Below are 20,803 nucleotides of genomic sequence, written 5' to 3'. Positions count from 1 at the left end.
TGATTAGTTTGATCTCTTTGCAGTCCAAGGGACTCTCAAGAGTCTTCTCCAACACCACCCCCTCAGTTCAGTTCAGTCGCTCAATCATGTCCGACTATTTGCATCCCCATGGACTGTAGCACTCCAGGCCTCCCTGTCCATCACCAACTCCCAGAACTTGCTCAAACTCATGTCCATCAAGTCGGTGATGCTATCCAACCACCTCATCCTCTGAAGTCCCCTTTTGCTCCTGCCTTCAATCTTTCCCAGCATCAGGGTCTTTTCAAATGAGTCAGTTCTTCACATCAGGTGACCGAAGTACTGGAGTTTCAGCTTCGGCATCAGCCCTTCCAATGAATATTCAAGACTGACTCCTTTAGGATTGACTGGTTGGATCCCCTTGCAGTCCAAGGGACTCTCAAGAGTCTTCTCTAACACCATAGTTCAAAAGCATCAATTCTTCAGCGCTCAAGTTTCTTTATAGTCCAACTCTCACATCCATACATGACTACTGGAAAAACCATAGCTTTGACTAGACGGACCTTTGTCAGCAAAGTAATGTCTCTGCTTTCTAATATGCTGTCTAGGTCTGTCACAGCATTCCTTCCAAGGAGCAAGAGTCTTTTAATTTCATGGCTACGGTCACCATCTGCAGTGGTTTTGGAGCATACAAAAATATAGTCTGCCACTGTTTCCACTGTTTTTCCATCTATTTGCCATGAAGTGATGGGACCAGATGCCATGATCTTAGTTTTCTGAATGTTGAGTATTAAGCCAACTTTTTCACTCTCCTTTTTCACATTCATCAAGCGGTTCTTTAGTTCTTTTTTGCTTTCTGCCGTAAGGGTCGTGTCATTTGTGTATCTGAGGTTATTGATTTTCCCCCAGCAGTCTTGATTCCAGCTTGTGCTTCATCCAGTCTGGCTTTTCACATGATATACTCTGCATATAAGTTAAATAAGCAGGGTGACAATATACAGCCTTGATATACTCCAATATAACTAATTTTCAGATAACAGAACTGATTTAGGACTCATACACCAGGTCACCACTCTCATGTGGCAACAATGAAAGCATCATGGCACTGGAAGAAATCAGATTTCCAAAGGTTGGTACAGTGGTTCTTGCCCTTAAAATTCAAGTTACAAACCAATGCTGGGTCATAAATCAACTGAATGGATTTGAACCACCTTTTTTTTTAATGAAAAGATGAAGTACAACAGATGATAATACTGTGATAGAATAGAAATCAGAGTCAATCACAAACAGTAATTCACAATATAAAATTTATTTCACACGGGACCCATTATAGACAAACATAGATAAGTACTGTTTATGTTGTGAATATGTGACGTGCTCAGACCCTTCAGTTCTGTCTAACTCTTTGCAACCCCACGGTCTGTAACCCACCAGGCTTCTCTGTCCACAGGATTATCTCAGCAAGAATACTGGGTAGGTTGCTATTTTCTCAGCCATCTTCCAGACCCAAGGATCAAACCTGTGGCTCCTGCATTGGCAGGCAGAATTCTTTACCACTAAGCTAACCTGTGGGAGAAGGCAATGGCACCCCGCTCCAGTACTCTTGCCTGGAAAATTTCATGGATGGAGAAGCCTGGTGGGCTGCAGTCCATGGGGTCGCTGAGAGTCAGACATGACTGAGCAACTTTACTTTCACTTTTCACTTTCATGCATTGGAGAAGGAAATGGCAACCCACTCCAATGTTCTTGTCTGGAGAATCCCAGGGATGGGGGAGCCTGGTGGGCTGCCGTCTGTGGGGTCGCACAGAGTCGGACACGACTGAAGTGACTTAGCAGCAGCAGCAGCAGCAGCAGGCTACCTGGGAAACTATTTATATATATTTTGTTTCAACTGTGTGCACACACATGCATGCCCACATGTGCATAATATGTCACAATGTGAAATAAATTTCTTACTAAGGATCCCAGTCAAAAAAGTATGAAATATAAATCATCTTTCAATCATTAATAAATCAACTTATATTGTCTCCTGTAAATGCTCCCACACAAATACAGAGAAATATTGCCTGTGCTAGTATCCCACATTAAAATCTTTAAAAGATAGATTCTAGTGTAATTCTTTAAGTAAAACTTAATGGAAATATGTCTCCAATATTACTATTCCTATTCACATAATTAGTATGTCAGTGAGAAAGTGATGATTGCTTCCTCAGTAGTTACCAAACTAATCATATTTACAGAGGACTTGGCAACATCAACAGCAAGGTTTGAATATAAATTAACAGTGGGAATTTGTCTTCCCCATGAAACCCTCAGGGGTGACCTCAGCAGACTCAACCAAGAGAAATTGAGATCTGTTTATTCTGTTTTCCCTGCTTATTCATCTCTTCAAGAATAATAACTCCTACTGGACAGAAATATGTTGAAACTGTCAATGTAATAAACCTTAATCCTCGATTTTGAGGCTGGAACGCCTTGTACTCCCACATGTATTAGGACCACAGGGCAGAACAACTCTAACTCTCAAATAGAGTGAAAAACCACATGTCCGGGAAGTTGTACTGAAATTCTCCAATGATCCAATTTGCCCCCTCCTCTGGATCCTTAGCTATTTCTGATCTGAAAGTACAGTTAAGAGAATCAAGGTATCACTTAAAATAATCAGGCAGAAAAACACAGGGAACAGATGGGGGAAGAAATAGTGTACGAACAGAAAGAAACATGAAGGTTCGAGAGGGACTGTGTGAGCATTCATGTACGCACACTGTTAGGAAACAGGGAACAGTCAGAGGAAGTCAAGGCAGCACTGGGGGGAAACGGAGAAAAAGGAAGATGAGGGTAAGTTCAAGGGAGAAAAACTAGCACTACAACGTCAAAATAACAAAAATCCTATGGGCATGTGATCCTTCATGGTTTGTAATGTACATATAAATGAATAAACGTTGTTACAGTGTATGGTCTTACATCCTAAACAACTGAATATATATGTACTTCCTCCCCATACACACACACAGAAAGTAAAATAATTCTAACATCAGAATGCACGTTATCACTGGAGTGGAAGTTCCAAGAGAACAGGACACACACCTGTACTGCTTACCACTACATCCTCAAAGTCTGACTGGGACATGATGAATGTGCCCTGAATATATGCAGAAGGAAATAAAGAAAAGGGAACAGAAGTAAAAGAATATAAGAAGAAAATTCCAGGGTCCTTGTCTTCAAAAAATCAAACATCCATACTTAGGGGACACTCAGTTTCTCTGACACAAAATAACCAATGTCAGACACCAGATATATTCTCCAACTGGTCCAAAGGTTGACTTCCTGCCTCCACATGAGAACAGGCATCTATTTTAACATTAACACTAAATCAAAAATATGTTAATATTAATGATTAAATTTTGTATTACTGCTAAAATGGATATGTCCATGATAAAAAAAAAACACAATTATATGGCAAGTAAGTTTCAACACATTATTCTCATCACTAAAGGAATCAATAAAAATTATCTTTAAAAAATAATATCCCCAAAATGTCAACTCCAATTTACAACTATTAAATGTTTAAACAAAATGCCTAGAACACATCTATTACACAAAGCAAAGTAATACAACAATTAAATACAAATAAGCAATCCTATACTTGTAGGACAGCAAATCTGAGATACATTTTGACTCAAAGACCTCCCAAGGGAAGGACTGAGAGGATTCTACCCAAAAAAATTACAAAGGGACTTAGACTGAGTATTAGAATTGGATACAAAAAGTGATGGGGGACAGCTGGAAGAACAATAAACAGGCAGTAAAAAGTCAAAGGGCTAGGAGACTTCAGCCAGCAAATAGAAAACGGCAGACCAAACTAGAGAAAAGCTGATTAAAATGAGACCAGAAACTCAACAACACAGAAAACAACCCAATTTTAAAATGGCAAATAACCTGAATAGCCGTTTCTCCAAAGAAGATATACAAATGAACAAAAAGTACATGAAATGATACTCAACATCACTAGTTATTAGGGAAATGTAAATCAAAACCATGAAGTAACACTTCACTTTCATTAGGATGGCTATTATCAAAAGACAGAAAACAAGCGTTGGCAAGAATGTAGAGAAACTTGAATCCTTGTGTATTGCTGGTGGGAATGTAAAATAGCACAATGCTATGAAAGACAGTAGAGAGGTTCCTCAAAAACTTAAACATAAAATTACCATATGACCCAGCACTCTAGTTCTGAGTATATAGCCACAGAGTTGAGAGCAGACTCTCGCAGAGAATAAATCCACATTCATGTTCAAAGAAGCAAGAGTCTCAGCAACCAAAGAGTGGAAACAACTCAAGTGTCCAACACGGATGAATGTTTAAACAAAATGTGGCATTTATACGATGGAATATTATTCAGCCTTAAAAAAGAATTTGGATACATGCTACAACAATGGATGAACCTTGAAAACATTATATTAAGTGAAAGGAGCTGGACACAAAAGGACAAATATTGTATGATTTCACTTATGTGAGATGCTTAGAATAGTCCAATTCATAGAAACAGAGAGAATTATGGTTATGAGGTGTTAGGGGGAGGAGATAATGAAGAGTTATTTTTTAATGTGTATAAAGTTTTAGTTTCGGATGATAAAAACTTTTGTAATAGACAGTGTGATGTGAATGTACTTTCATGCCACTGAATTGTATACTGAAAAATGGTTAAAATGATACTATTTTTATGACTACTTTACCACAATTTTAAAAATTTGAGAAAAGACAAGGAAAATAGATCCTGAAATTAATCATTACTGATCTTAAAATACATATAATTTGAAAAAAGGGAACAGATTGTAGAAGACATAGTGGGTTGAAGAGTGGTCCCCAAAAGATACATCTATATCCTAATATTCAGAACTTCTAAACAGGATCTCATTTGGAAAAAAAAAATCCTTGCAGTTGGAGATCATTCCCAATTGCTGGAGTGGGCCCTAAATCCAATGGCATATGCCCTTTAAAGAAAAAGGCGGAGGAAAATCTGAGGCAGACAGAAGAGGAAAACGCAGACACTCACAAAGGAGAGAGTAACATAAAAGGTGCAGGCAGGGACTTAAGAGATGTAGCTGCAACCCAAGGAATGCCAAGGACTGCCGGCCGCCGCCACCCCAAAGCTGAAGAGTCAGAAAACGGAGTCTCCTTTAGAGCTTCTGGAAGGAGTGCAGCCCTGTCAACACCTTCCTTTCAAACTGCTGGTCTCCAGAATTGTAAGAGAATAAAGTTCTATAGTTTTAAGCCACCAAATTTGTGGCAGTATGTTAGGACAGCCCTAAGAAATTACCATGGGGGTAAGAAAAATAAAATGAAAACTAAGAAAGTAGACCTGTTGAGCACAGAAGGTGTCATTCAAGCCAAAATTGAACTATGTAAAAAGCGAGAGGAAAAGGGAATCCTAAGTTTTGTCACTGAGTTGTAACTTCTGGCCGTACAATGTCAGAGGGCAAAGTCCCATGCACACACACGGTGATGGGCCAGGTGCCGACCCAGGCACACACAGCAGGAACTGGCGGATGGAAGATGTGCAGGCGTGCCAGGGGCGGGGGCTACTTAACTGGCACCTCTAACCAAGCCCAGCCGTCCAGAATTTCTCAACTTGGTTCCATTATTAATTGGGCAGGAAGGAAGGAGGTCATGGATTCTTGTTTTGTTTTTTTAATTTAAAAATGACTCACTCAGTTTTCAATTCTTAATAAACATTTTTGAAATTTTTTAAAAAAAGAAATCATGTTGGATTAGGAGCATACTTGGTTGTGACACAGTGACATGTAATTTGCAATGAGAGAAGCTACTCTGTGCTTTATTTTTTAAATCCTTGGCTATCTGCTAGAAAGACTACCTCATGGTCAAACTGAATATGTGGAACTATTTGGTTGGAAAAAATAAGATTTATACTGGAGGAAGCAGAACAGTAATACTCTTAAGTCCTGGGTTAAATCCCAGCTCTGACACTTAGCTAGGCTGTCTTGGATACTTTGGTTAACCTCACTAATTTAAACTCAAATATATCTAGCTAAGGATCACCCCAAAAACTTTCTAGCTGAAAGTACCAAAGATATCTAATAATCAGAAAAGAAATGAGAATTTTATTGATCATTTTATGTTGACCTTGTTATAGTTTATGTCAATATTTTCAAAGAATTCGTGCTATTTTTCTGTTTCACTTGAGCAAGAGGCATTTATAAGCACAAGGAAGATAACACATATCATATACAATTATATTCCTCAAAGAGTTCTTGAGTGGCAGGCAGATTTTTAAATATTTCAGTATAGTACACTATTATCTACACTACTGAAATTCAGTTTATAATAGCACTATGGTATCAGATAGAATTTTAATTTATTCTTCTTTTTCAAATACTCTAAAATACTGCATTCTTTTTCCTCCCATCTGTTTACTTCACACATTTCTCCATCTACCCTGAAACCATCTTCTTTTCTTTACACACACACACACACACACACACACACACACACACACACACACACATTCTCTCTCCCCCTCCCCCACCTTCTTTCTGCCTTCATGCCTATATCCTTTCTTCTTGAGTTGAATACAGCCACTAGAGGGCAACAAGTTTACAAAGATAAATGTATTTATTTATAATGAATTGAGATTCACATACTAATAAATTTAAAAACTGTATCATCACAAACCCTAAAGCAGTGGCAATTAGACTTGAATATGCAATCTATACATTTCAGACTCAAAAATTTATCATGGAAAAGGAGTTCATAAAACCATAAAATAATATTCAAAAAAGGAATTCCATTTTCTCACTGAACACTAAAAATAAACACTTAATTCACTTATAGATACATAGCAATATTAGAAATTGGGATTCTTTTTTAATATTAGCTGAACTAGAGAAACAAAAACAAAAAGGTATAATATGCAGGGTATGTAGCAGAGAATGGATTTCTTCCAAGCCTCCACTGTTACATTCAGAATACGAGGAACTGAATAATGCAGTGGATTTACCAGCCCTTTCTTCTATTTAAATCATAGGGAACCCTATATGCAAAACAGAAAAGGAGACACAGATGTACAGAACAGACTTTTAGACTCTGTGGGAGAAGGCGAGGGTGGGATGTTCTGAGAGAACAGAATTGAAACAAGTATACTATCAAGGGTGAAACAGACCACCAGTCCAGGTTGGATGCATGAGACAAGTGCTCAGGGCTGGTGCACTGGGAAGACCCAGAGGGATGGGATGGAGAGGGAGGCGGGAGCGGGGCTCAGGATGGGGAACACATGTAAATCCAAGGCTGATTCATGTCAATGTATGGCAAAAACCACTACAATATTGTAAAGTAATTAGCCTCCAACTAATAACAATAAATGGGAAAAATAAATAAATAAATAAATCACAGGGAAATGTGGCAGGTATACTTTGGGGGAAAGAACAGCCCCTGCAGAGAGAAATATAGGCTTCACTTCTTTCCCTCCCGATTAAGGATGTGATGGTGGAAAGAACTGAACAGTCACTAAGCCCTGACAGATAATTTTACTAATTTTTTGCACAGAATCCAAATTCAAATGATCTTTTTACTCCGTGTTTATTTACACTCACACTACAAAACTGCAGCGCTTTTAACATTGACATTTTCCATCATTTTCTTACCCGCATCGGATGTATATCAGCATAAGGAGGTTTTCCTTCAGCCATTTCTATAGAAGTAATGCCGAGGGACCAGATGTCAGCCACACAGTTATAGCCTATTTCTTGAATGACCTCAGGAGCCATCCAAAATGGAGTTCCTATCACAGTGTTGCGTTTTGCCATTGTATCCTGCAAGAACATTACACAGATGTAACTACAAAAACACTAAGGAAATGTATTTGCCAGTGTATTACTTAAACTACATATTTGAAACCCTCAAATACTACAGGTTATATCTGAAATTGACTATTTTCCTAAAATTTCAATCAGTTGTGACATGACATATTTAGGAATTTAGAATTCTGAAATAACCAAGAGTCCATAAGTAACTTAACTCCACTACCTTCATTAAAGATAGCGCTATAACAATAAAACCTACAGAAATGGAAAAATGCAGCTTTCCTTTCCAAATATTTAAGCATTTTGATGGCAATATATGTTTTTTCATATTCATCCAATGTCTCTTAAATGGTAAATAAAAATAATTAAATAATACCTAAATAATGACTTCTTCTTCCTGACAGTAATGAATTTATGCATTTCTTTTCATAATCCTCAAAAGATATTATCAATGTTTAATCACACTCGAACCCGGACAATACAAACCAACAGAGCTTCCAAAAGTATTACACTTACCGTTAACTGACCAGCAACTCCAAAATCTGCCAATTTTGCATGTCCTTCTGTATTGAGGAGAATATTGCCAGCTTTTATATCTCTGTGTATTTTTCTCATAAAGTGTAAGTATTCTAGTCCTTTCAAAGTAGATTTGAGAATGGTTGCAATCTCATCTTCTGTTAACTGGAAAGAAATATTTTAAAAACTCAACTGAAATGCAGATAGAACTAAACTCTTACAAGAGAGCATTGTTAACAAGCACTTCTTTCTGAAGATCATTAAACTTTTAGGAAAAGGCTAAAAGGTAAAGTACCGAGAACCTCTTCTTCTGATGAAAGAAAATGTCATCATTCAATTTCTCCTTTCTTTAAAATTATCCATGTCATTTCTAAAGCACGTTAACATATCCCAAGAATCACCATGACCCTAAGAAATCACTCTTCCCTACGCCATCTAACACTGAGGTGGCAATATGACAGCTATCTATCCTGAAAAAGTAAATCCAGAGACACCCCTCCCTGTGGCCCCTCCAACTACTGACGAAAGTAAAAACCAACAGTGTCACACAAAGGAGAGGAAATGAGGAAGTGTGGACTGCCAAGAGCCTCCTGCGTGAAGCATTTACGCCAATACCACTCCTCCTCCTTCCAGTGAGGTCATTCTTAATCTACCCGGGTCCTAGATTTCTAACTCTAATAATGAGAACTCAGAAATGAACGTGTCAGAGAAAGACTAAGAAAACGGAAACACAAAAACAGGCCATTGGGGAAGGAAAAACGAGGAGGGAGGTGCGAACATAAAGACTTTTAGTACTGACAGCACCAGAGCCAGTGCTATCTGTACCAGGAATTGTGCTAACAGTTTCGCGTGCATTGTCTCATTTATCTTTGTAATAACCCTATACAGCAGATTATCACCATTTGACAGAAGTAAAATATGGGTACTCAAACAAACATGTACGTGAGTGCTCACAGTAGTACTATTCACAATGGCCAAAAGGCTAAAACAACCCAAATGTCTATCACAGAGGAATGGATAGACAAATTATGGTATATGCAAACAATGGAATATTATTTGGTCATGAAAAGGAATAAAGTGTGGACATGTGCTGCAATGTGGATGGACCCCAAAAACATTGTGCTAAGTGAAAGAAGTCGGACACAACAAAAAGCACATATCGTATGATTCCACTTACATGAAATACTAAGAATAGGTAAATCCACAGAAAAAGAAAGCAGACTGGTGACTGCCAGGGACAAGAGGGGTAGTAATTACAGAACATTGTAAATGCACTAATGACAAGGAATTTTTCACATTAAAACAGTAAATCTTATATGAATTTTACCTCAATTTAAAAAAAACCTTTATTGTGTCAAAATTTCTAAGCAAATTGCCAGGTGGTTTACATTTGCATAAAATACCATTATATACTGTCATAAAATTACTGCACAGACCATGTAAAGCTTTGCAGGCCATGGATAAGGAGTCTGGATTATTTGAAAATTCTAATACTTTCAGGAACTGATTCTCTACCTCAGACCAGATGGACTGACTTCATAGTCCACAGAGAGCAAGCACTATATTCTGAAGCTGCACTATTCAACACAGTAGCTCCCCAGCATTTGAAACATAGCTAACTCAACTGAGATGCTATACATATAAAATATACCAAAGTTCAAGGCCTAGTACCAAAAGGAAATGTAAGGTATCTCATCAATAACTTACATACTGCTTACACAGTTAAATGACATTTATATACTAATTATATTATATTTAAAATGTGTTAATGTTATTAATATAATATAAAATTAGTATCAGTGAAAAAAAAGTTTGTCACTTAGTCAGGTCCAACTCTTTGTGACTCCATGGACTGTAACATGCCAGGCTCCTCTGTCCATGGAATTCTCCAGACAAGAATACAGGAGTGGGCAGCCAATCCCTTCTGCAGGGTATCTTCCCAACCCGAGGACTGAACCTTCATCTCCTGTATTGCAGGCTGATTCTTTTCTGTCTGAGCCACCAGGGTGGCCCCGCCTATATTTAATACATTAAAATTAATCTCACCTGCTCCTTTTTCTTTTTGAATGTGCGTGCTAGAAAGTTCAGAATTACACATGTAGCCCATGCTATGTTTCTACTGAACAGTACTGCACTAAGAGTCCAGAAGAGCAGAGACCTTTGTCTGGGTCGCTGATGTGTCAGCATCAGTGCATACACTGGTGGAACCACACCTGGCATACAGTTAGCAATCCATCAAGAATGAATGAATGGGTATGGACTTGTAGTTCTAAAGGAGAAGAGAAATTCACATCTGCTGGTCCCAGTCCTTTTAAATTAGTGGTCTGCAGCCCTGATGTGTGAGTAAGAGGCAGGGGTGCGTAGAGGGCCACCACACCACTGCAGAGGTATGCAAAGTGGTGGCCTGGGTTCTCTCCCCTCCCCGGATTCCACATCCCTACTATAAAGATTACAGAGCTCAGGGTGTTACAAAAGCAGTACCAGTCCAAAAAATGGTGTCATGTTTAGTCACTTCAATGCTGACCTTTTCAGTTACCTAGACTTCGATCTTTATCCTCCTAGCATTCCACTATTTCCAACCAATAATTCAACTAATCCTTCATTAACTTCTTGGTTTGTTGTCTCTGCTCCTATACCCTGTATTTCAGAGCCACACTAGAGAAAGTTCAAAATTAAATGGACCTACTTTACTTAGGCCTCAGGATGAATCTGATTTCAGTGCGTTTGCCACTGGACAAATCCACAGAAAGACGAAAAGAAGACTTGCCAGAGACAGTAAGCTGATTCATGAACTGTCTGGTTTTGCCAAAAGACTTTCAAGGTTCATTCCAACTCTATGATTCTATAACATTACATTATAAGATCTTCATTGTCTTAACAGAAGACTAATTTGGGCATCCATTTTTATTTTTCACTAATTTGGGCAACTGTTCTTTCAACAAGTATCTACTTCACTGGCTCTCTTGTATAAGTCCTGCTAAAGGGGCTGGGTATACAGTAGGTGAAGAAGCTGACAGTACTAGTTTTTATGAAGTTTACAAGAATACCTAAGGCCACAGCCAGTATCTGGCCCTGAATTAATAAAGGTGAAGAGGACAGATCTGAAGCAAACGTGAAGTATCTGAAGTCTCTTTCCCATTATGCTTTTCTCTATTCCGTAATAAAGCCCTCCCTCTACTTTAGAGGTTCATTTCATATCTTCCCTCTAAAAAAAAACAAAAAAGATGCAAGAGCCAATCATTCTAATAGTACATGGATATGTCTTAAATTAAAATTATTTGTGCACAGTATTATTCTAACAATCCCTTTGAATATTAAGGCTCAAATGTGGTATCTGCACTTTGAGACTTTTAACTTCAATTATAAAATGAAAGGTTTCTATCCCTCAATAAAATCATTTTAACAATTAACAAGTAAACATTTTCTAGAACACAGAGACATAATGTTGACTTAAATTTTTTTTATTAATTTACAGTTGTAGAGTCTTTTATATGAGTTTCACACAAACATGAATGCATGAATTAGCCTCAATATAAGCACAGAGTAGCAAGGCTTGTTCCAAAGATGAGATTCAAAGTATGTATTCAACAAAGAGTAAAGGCAGCCAAATTTCAGCCTTAAGTACAAAAATTTCAGGTAAATCTTGACAAATTTAGAAGGATAAATGTTTATCTGGTCTCTTTTAAATATCAAGGGTAGCAAATACACTTTGGAAAAGAATAATATCTATTTCAACATTTAAACCACTCGACATATATTTTGGGTCATTAATGGAAAATAGGAAAGAAAGGAGACTAGGCCTTCCCAGATGTAGGCCTTGATCTAGATGTTTATTTCACATCCTTTGGACACATACTATTTAGAGGGAAGGGGTAAGGGAGTTCATTGACAGTCATTTTCCTAAACAGAGTTTTGTTTTTAAACAATCTTTAAACGTAAATTTCACTTACAAACAATATCAGCTACCAAAGGTGACTAGGTTTCTATTTGGCAACAGAGAAAAACCAAAAATTTTAAGTAATATATTTTTTATTTCTATAAATAAGACTTTTCATCAGTTCAGATAAATTTCAAAATCCTAAGCTTTATATTGAAAATATATAGAAAGAAAAGAAAAAAACAAAAGAGAGAAGATCTGCTTTTATACAAAAAGTAAAGTAGGATTTAAGTTCTAAGATGGAAAACACTCAAACCACAACTAACACTTCTTTTAGTATATCTGTCAAGAATCCTTTCCAATGGAAAATTTTATTGAGAGTACTTCATTTGTGGATTTAATTAGGTTATCATCAATTCAGTACAGATTTAATTTTATTTCTGTCACTACACAAATGGAGCAATGTCATCTTAAAATCATTTGAATCATATTTAGACTCTAGTTTAAAAAAAAAAAGAAAAAGGAGGGCAGGAAAGAGATAATAAACCATGAATGAAACACTCGGTAATCAGAGCTGGAAATAAGACTTTATAGCTGAGCTAATACATTAAAAGACGGAAGTCTACATCTGGTTTCAATACTGGTATGAATTCACTGGCAAGTTTAAAAAGAATCCCATTGTACAAAAACAAAAAGATGGTTTTGATAGGCTCTAAGTCCCCTGGTTACTTTTGTTTCTAGAGTCCTATGATTAGTATAATAATATGATACATTTAATATGTCACCATGTATATGGTTTTGATAAAAATGCACCCACCAACGTGTCTCAAGGGCACATGCACAAGCTGTTTTAAAATACTCATAGTGCCTTAATGTTTTTACACTAGCAAAAACAAATTCAAGGGAGGTTTTGAAAATTCATACAAAATTAAGAATTTTATTTTTCTAAGAATGAAACTGACACTCTTAGCTAAATTCTTATAATTATCTGTGCATATAAAATAATATGTTGGGGCTTCTGGTTTAAGATGGCGGAGTAGAAAGACAGGCGCTCATCTCCTCCAGCGAGAACATCAAAATCACCACTAGCTGTTGAACAACCATAGACAGGAGGACACTGGAACCCACCAAGAAAAGAAACCCCATGTCCAAAGACAAGAAGCCAGTGAGACGGTAGGAGGGGTACAATCACAATGAAATCAAATCCCATACCTGCCAGGTGAGTGACCCACAAACTGGAGAACAATAATACCAAAGAAGTTCTCCCACTATTGTGAAGGTTCTGAACCCCACGTCAAAGTTCCCCACCTGGGGATCCGAAGAAGGGACTGGGAATCCCCAGGGAATCTCAACTTGAAGGCCAGCAGGATTTAGTTATAAGAACTTTCACAGGACTGCGGGAAACAGAGACTCCAGTCTTGGAGGGCACAAACTCACTCTTAGGCACACCAAGACGCAGAAGAAAGGAGCAGTGAGCCCACAGAAGACTGAACCAAACTACCTGCTAGTGCTGGAGGGTCGCCTGTGGAGGCGTGGGTCGGCAGGGGCTCACCCCAGGGACAGGGGCAGTGGCAGCAGAAGTCCAGGAAGGTCCCCCTAGGCATAAACCCTCCTGGAGGTCACCATTAACTCTACCGTAGAGCCCAGAGAGCCCAGGGCGGGGTCCCCTCAGGCCAAACAACTACAAAGGAGGGAGCACAACCCCACCCGTCAGCAGATAATTGGATTAAAGCTTTACTGAGCAAAGGCCCTGGCCACCAAAGCAATTCCCAGTTTTTCCCACCACCAGTCCCTCCCATCAGGAAGCTTACACAAGCCACTTAGCCTCCTCCATCAGAAGGCAGACAGAAGAAGCAAGAAGAACCACAGTCCCACAGCGGCTACAACAAAACCACATTACAGAAAGTTAATCAGCATGAAAAAGCAGAAAGTTATGTCCCAGATGAAGGGACAAGATAAAACCCCAGAAAAACAGCTAAATGAAGTGGGGCTAAGCAACCTTCCAGAAAAAGAATTCAGAATAATGACAGTGAAGATGATCCAGGATCTCAGAATGGAGAAGATGCAAGAAACGTTTACCAAAGACCTAGAAGAACTAAAGAACAAACAAACAGAGATGAATAATACACCAGAAGGAATCAATAGCAGAATGACTGAGGCAGAAGAACAGATAAATGACCTGGAGGAAAGAATGGTGGAAATCACTGCCACAGAACCGAATATAGAAAAAAGAATGAAAAGGAATGAAGACAGCCTAACAAACCTTGGGGACAACATTAAACGCACCAACATTTGCATAATAGGGATCCCAGAAGGAGAAGAGAGAAAGAACGTGAGAAAATATTTGAAGAGCTAATTTCAAATTATCCTAATTTCCCTGAAAATTTTCTGAAAATTTCCCTAATATGCAAAAGGAAATAGTCAACCAATTCCAGGAAGCACAGAGAGTCCCAGACGGGATAAACCCAAGGAGGAACACACTGAGACACTCAGTAATCAAACTGACAAATACTAAAAACAAAGATAAAATACTAAAAGCAACATGGGAAAAATGACAAATAACATACAAGTTGAACTCCCATCAGGCTATCAGCTGATTTCTCAACAGAAAATCTACATGCCAGAAGGGAATGTCACGATATATTTAAAGTGATGAAGGGGAAGAACCTACCAAGAATACTCTACCCAGCAAGACTCTCATTCAGATTTGGTGGAGAAATCAAAAGCTTTCCAGACAAGCAGAAGTTAAAAGAATTCAGCTTTACAGCAAAAATCAGCTTTACAACAAATGTTAAAGGAACTTCTCTAGGCAGGAAACACAAAAGAAGGAAAAGACCTACAGAAAATAAACCCAAAACAATTAAACGGTAACAGGATTATACATATTGATAATTACCTTAAATGTAAATGGATTAAATGCACCAACCAAAAGACATAGCCTGGATGAGTAGATAAAACTTCTGTATGTATACACTTTCACTTACCAAATCACTGCTTGACTCCCCAGATTCTATGTAATTATTTTATATTATTAGGCTAACCATGTTCCCATTATGGCTTACAACTGTAATTATCTTTTTTTTTTTTTTTGGTCTGGCTATTGACTGTGAAAATTGGTAAACATCTTTTACTATTGTGATTATGTAACTATTACTCACTTAATACCACTGCATCATGACTAATCAACAGAATAATAACAGAATGTATATCACCAAAACTACCATTTATAAAGAGACCTGTAGTCACTTTTTAAACCCAGATGCATATCAGGAGTACCTTGGAATTTTTTGAAAAATAAAACAGTAATAATAATTCTATATATATTACTTACTATTAAGGAAATAAACCTAAAAATGAGACATAGATCCCCTTTCATGTGTCACAGACAGATAACTATATATATTGTATTACCAAATTTCAAGTTTTAACTTGCACCTTGAATTTTCATAAAGTTTTGAAAACTATCTGAGCAAAACCCACCCTACATAGTCTTTTAAGGCCTGGATCAAATCTAATTTCTTTCCAAAAAGGACCCTTTATTCCCAAGTGAGGATTTATCTGTCCAGTGATGATAATGGCAACACCAACAACTTACACTTACTGAGTATTTACCATACCTGCCACATTACAGGTATCATTTCATTTAATACCCACACACAACAACAGATGGTAAGCACCAACAAAAATTTACTGAGAATCTGTTATTCTGCCCTTGCCTTCATGGTGCTCATAATTTACTGGGAAAGGAAGGGAACAGGAACAAATAATTATGGTATTAAGCAATGCCAGGTACGATAAGATTAGATATAGGAGCACTCCAGGACAGCAGTATCTAAGGTGATTATAAGAACCATTACTGCATCAGAACCAGTACTCTTAAAGTAAAATTCAAATCATACACTTTAACCCTCAAGGCCTTGAACGATACAGTTCCTGTAGCCTTGACAGTCTCACCACAGCACTCTCCCTATTCAAGGAAGTCTTCACAGAGGAGGAGACTTTTGAGTTGCCTCTTGAAGAATGTACAAAGTTTGTCAGGAGACCAAAGAGGAAAAGAAATACTAGATATGTATAAAGGAAACGGGCACAAAAAATGAATAAGTCTAGTACCAGTTCTTTGTGTCCGAATGCAGTGTGCATGGGAAAACAGCACAAAATGGCAAAGATAAGTTAAGGTTAACTCTGCTTTATGTGCCTACATACTTTTAAATGAAAGGACGGTACGATCATACCTGAACTTTTAAGAAGGAAACTGTGACAGCAGCCTTCCTCTAAAGACTAGAAGCAGAAAAGCTACTGTGGAGAATTTAATAATAAAACCATTTACAGTAGGAGCAGCAGATTTGCAGTACTAGCTAATAGATAAATAAACTTGCTTAAAATCCCAATGGATTTTTTTAACTTCTTATTTCATATTGGAGTATAGCCGATTAACAAGGCTGTGACAGTTCCAGGTGGACAGCAAAGGGATTCAGTCACGCATACACATGTAACCACCTCTCCCCTCAAACTTCCCCCCCGATCCAGGCTGCCACATGACACTCATCAGAGCCCTCTGTGCTACACAGCAGCTCCTCGTCGGTTATCTATTTTAATTACAGCAGTGTGTGCCTAGTCCACCCCAAACTGCCTAACTATCCCAGTGCATTGTTTTAGTCAAAATTTCTAATTTTAAGATGAAGAGATGCCAAAGCACACAGTTAAGCAGGAAGCCACCGAAAGCAAAATCCAAAATCCTTTCATAATTCAAACTGAAATTGCCCCCCTCAAAAAAAAAAAAAAAAAGAAGAAGGAGAAAAGGAGTTGTCACATGAACACGCCCTCCAACTCAGTAATTTCATTTCTCAGGATGTAACCAATGGCGGAACAACACAGGTGCACCAGTCAGTTCGGTTCAGTTGCTCAGTCCTGTCTGACTCTGCAACCCCATGGACTGCAGCCAATACATACCTACAAAAGTTTCCTTCAACTTTGATTACAACGTAAGTTGGAGCTCATTTTACCCAAAGTACTGAAAAAAACACATTCTGTTACATACACACAGACCTATATACTGATATGGGAATATCTCTGAGATACATCAAAAGTTGGAAATAAAAAATTCATCTCCTGGCTGGCTCGCCAAGGAAAAAATAAAAGAAAAAGAAGACTAAAAAAAAAAAAAAGAAAGAAAGAAAGCAAAGTATAGAACACCACACATGCAGTGTGAATCTCTTGTTTAAAACAAAATATGATTAAAGACCTAAATGTAAGGCCAAAAATATTAAACTCTTAGAGGCTAACTTAGGCAGAACACTCAATGACACAAATAAAAGCAAGATCCTCTATGACCCACCTTCTAGAGTAATGGAAATAAAAACAAAAAAAAAAAAGTGGGACCTAATTAAACTTAAAAGCTTTTGCACAGCAAAGGAAACAAGAAACAAGGTGAAAAGCCAACCCTCAGAATGGGAGAAAGTGATAGCAAAGGAAACAAGTGATAAAGAATTAATTTCCAAAATATACAAGCAGCTTATACAACTCAATACCAGAAAAGCAAACAACTCAATCAAAAAGTGGGAAAGGGACCTGAAGAGACATTTCTCAAAGAAGACATACAGATGACTAGCAAGCACATGAAAAGATGCTCAACATTGCTCATTATTAGAGAAATGCAAATCAAAAAACTACAATGCAATACCACCTCATACCAGTCAGAATGGCCATCATCAAAAAGTCTACAAACAATAAATACTGGAGACAGTGTGGAGAAAAGGGAACACTCTTGCATTGCTGGTGGGAATGTAAACTGATACAGCCACTATGGAAGACGGTATGGAGACTCCTTAAAAAGCTAGGAATAAAACCATCATATGACCCAGCAATCCCACTCCTAAGCATGTACCCTGAGGAAACCAATACTGAAAAAGACACGTGTACCCGAATGTTAACTGCAGCACTATTTACAACAGCTAGAACATGGAAGCAGCCTAGACGTCCAACAACAGATGGATGGATAAAGAAGCTGTGGTACACGTCTACAACTGAATACTACTCAGCCATAAAAAGGAATACATTTGAATCTGTTCTAACAAGGTGGACAAAACTACAGCCCATTATACAGAGTGAAGCAAGTCAGAAAGAGAAATAGAAATACTGTATACTGACATATATATGGAATCTGAAGAGATGGCACTGGTGAATTTATTTTCAGGGAAGTAATGAAGAAACAGACATAGAGAATAGACCTATGGACATGGGAGGAGGAAAGGAGGGGAGAAGGGAAGATATATGGAGAGAGTAACATAGAAATTTACAACACCATGTGTCAAATAGATAGCCAATGGGTATGACTCAGGGAACTCAAACAGGGGCTCTGCTACAGGCTGAAGGGTGGGGTGGGGAGGGAGACGGGAGGGAGGTCCGGGAGGGAGGGGACATGGATGTACCTATGGCTGATTCTTAGAAAACCACTGAAAGAAGCCCCAAGAAACTGGTACCTGACATCTCCTCCAGGAAGTAAAACTGAGGGATGAGTGACTAGATGTTAAATTCCTCTTTTGTACTATTTGGAATTTTTACAATGTGCTCCTATTACTTTTTTTCCCCTTTATTTATATTATTAAAATGGAAGGCATTTATACATTTTGGTTAAAGGTATAAAGAATTATACAATACAATTTTAAAAGAGCTTCATCTAAAACTGTTAAAATTAGATTTGCTACCTAACGAGCTAAATTTCCATTTTCTGAAAAACTAACTTACATTTCTTGATTTCCTAAAATTAAATAATATTTTACCGGATAAGACACAATGATCTTTTTATGTTCTTCTAATACTAGAGGATATCCACTATTTCAACAAATATAAAATTCTTAAATCAGTGATAAATCATTAAAAACTAAATACCATCTTTTTAAGTTTCTGCCTTAATAGTAACAAAATACAGTTTACATTTGTGTAGAACTTGGCAGGTTACAAAATGCTCTGACACTCATCATCTTTGTTCCTCAGAAGAAAACACTGAGGTAGGTAAGGCAAGTAATACGATATTAGGTCCATTTTAGGATTAGGCATCTGAAGTTAAAAGGAATTAGTTACACGGTGTATCCGGGGTCACAGAGCTAACATGTAACAAGCCAGGAACTGATGTCTGGTCTTCTGATGCTACATTCAAGGGTCCTTCCACTAAACCACATCATTCCAAATAACCACTGTCACAGTGTGCTAAGGGGTCAGGCTTATGACAGGGAGGGAGGGCTCACGGCAGGTCTGGCTGTGACAGGCAATCTGCCAGGAAAGGAACATACAATATAAAAATAAAGTGCGTGAAAGTGGGCCTGACTTATGAAAGGGAAATGGAACTGGGAGAAATGCCAAGAAGTACAGCAACTAAGGTGAAGACTGGGCAGCTCACCAATTAGGGAAGCCAAGGAAATACCTTTGTAGGTTTACTTTACTTAGTTAAGGTAGAAGAGCAAGACTACTGGAGGGACTATATTGCAATGGGGAAAGATCATAAAGAAAAGCGTTTATAATCCAATCAAAAGACTTAGAAAAGATGTCATGGAGCGTGATGTGCACAATGTATTTCGTAAGAGTTGAGATGTGGCACATGACTGCTATGAAAAACTCGGGTCTGATCCTACAGTGCATGGTCATTTTAAGGCTGTGGCTTGGAACTTTTAAGAAGTATGTGTGAAATAACTTAGAACTCAATCTCACTCTACAGGAGACACCAAATAAGGAGCAAGAATTACTTTCCACACAAAAGGATTCTCTCTTCTAAGATTCTAGCATAGAACTCAATAGCAGTACCCGTTTAGGGTGAGAAAATCCTTGTCAGGAGAAGGGGCCATGGACATGGGAACTAAAACCAGGGTTAGGTCACCATGATCTGAATGAAACCGCGGCTTAGATGAATTCCTGGAGAAAACACTTACTGCTGACCCAGCAGAAGCAGGCTCCTTGGATACACGATCCCAGCTGTCCCTTGCTGTACCCCACTGTGAGGACCCCACAGTGTTACCCCTGAATATCGCCAGATACCACTGCAACACTTAACATTCATTTTGGAAGTTATTTTAGAAGCGTGTGTGTGTGTGTGTGTGTGTGTGTGTGTGTGTGTTTTATCCTTGGTACATTTAGTTTTGATTTTAGGTTTGATATATACATAGAAATACCTGTTATTTTTGCCATTCTAACACTCATTCACCCTTCTCCTGCTGCTGCTGCTGCTAAGTCGCTTCAGTCGTGTTCGACTGTGTGCGACCCCATAGACGGCAGCCCACCAGGCTCCCTGGTCTGTGGGATTCTCCAGGCAAGAACACTGGAGTGGGTTGCCATTTCCTTCTCCAATGCATGAAAGTGAAAAGTGAAAGTCAAGTCGCTCAGTCATGTCCAACTCTTAGCAACCCCGTGGACTCCAGCCTACCAGGCTCCTCCTGCTAACATACCCTCATTTCCCTTGAGGGAATCGCTATTTCCCCACCTTCAGACCACACACTTCTAGCAGTCAGTTCCATCCTTGCTGCAGGTCAGACACATGTCCTAGATCTAATCCAATTACTGCATCACATTCCAATGGCCATAGAGAAAGGCACATGACTCATTCAGGACCAGTGAGGTACAAGACTCCTGAATTTCAACTAGA

The 20,803-nt window shown here is 38.3% G+C and overlaps 1 protein-coding gene across 1 annotated transcript in view; it reads right to left on the bottom strand.

The window, feature by feature from the left end:
* Positions 1–20,803, bottom strand: part of STK3 (serine/threonine kinase 3) — a 287,702-nt gene that overhangs the window by 191,122 nt on the left and 75,777 nt on the right. The window contains exons 5-6 of the mRNA XM_020887266.2: positions 8,295–8,459; positions 7,620–7,787 (exon numbers count right to left, since the gene is read on the bottom strand). Of these exons, the coding sequence (XP_020742925.2) occupies positions 7,620–7,787; positions 8,295–8,459 (333 nt within the window). The remainder of the gene's footprint in view (positions 1–7,619; positions 7,788–8,294; positions 8,460–20,803) is intronic.

The sequence above is a fragment of the Odocoileus virginianus genome, chromosome 15 (genome assembly GCF_023699985.2).
Source record: "Odocoileus virginianus isolate 20LAN1187 ecotype Illinois chromosome 15, Ovbor_1.2, whole genome shotgun sequence".
Lineage (NCBI taxonomy): Eukaryota > Metazoa > Chordata > Mammalia > Artiodactyla > Cervidae > Odocoileus > Odocoileus virginianus.
The sequence above is the reverse complement of the archived record's forward strand: the minus strand, read 5'-3'. Positions and strand labels throughout refer to the sequence as shown.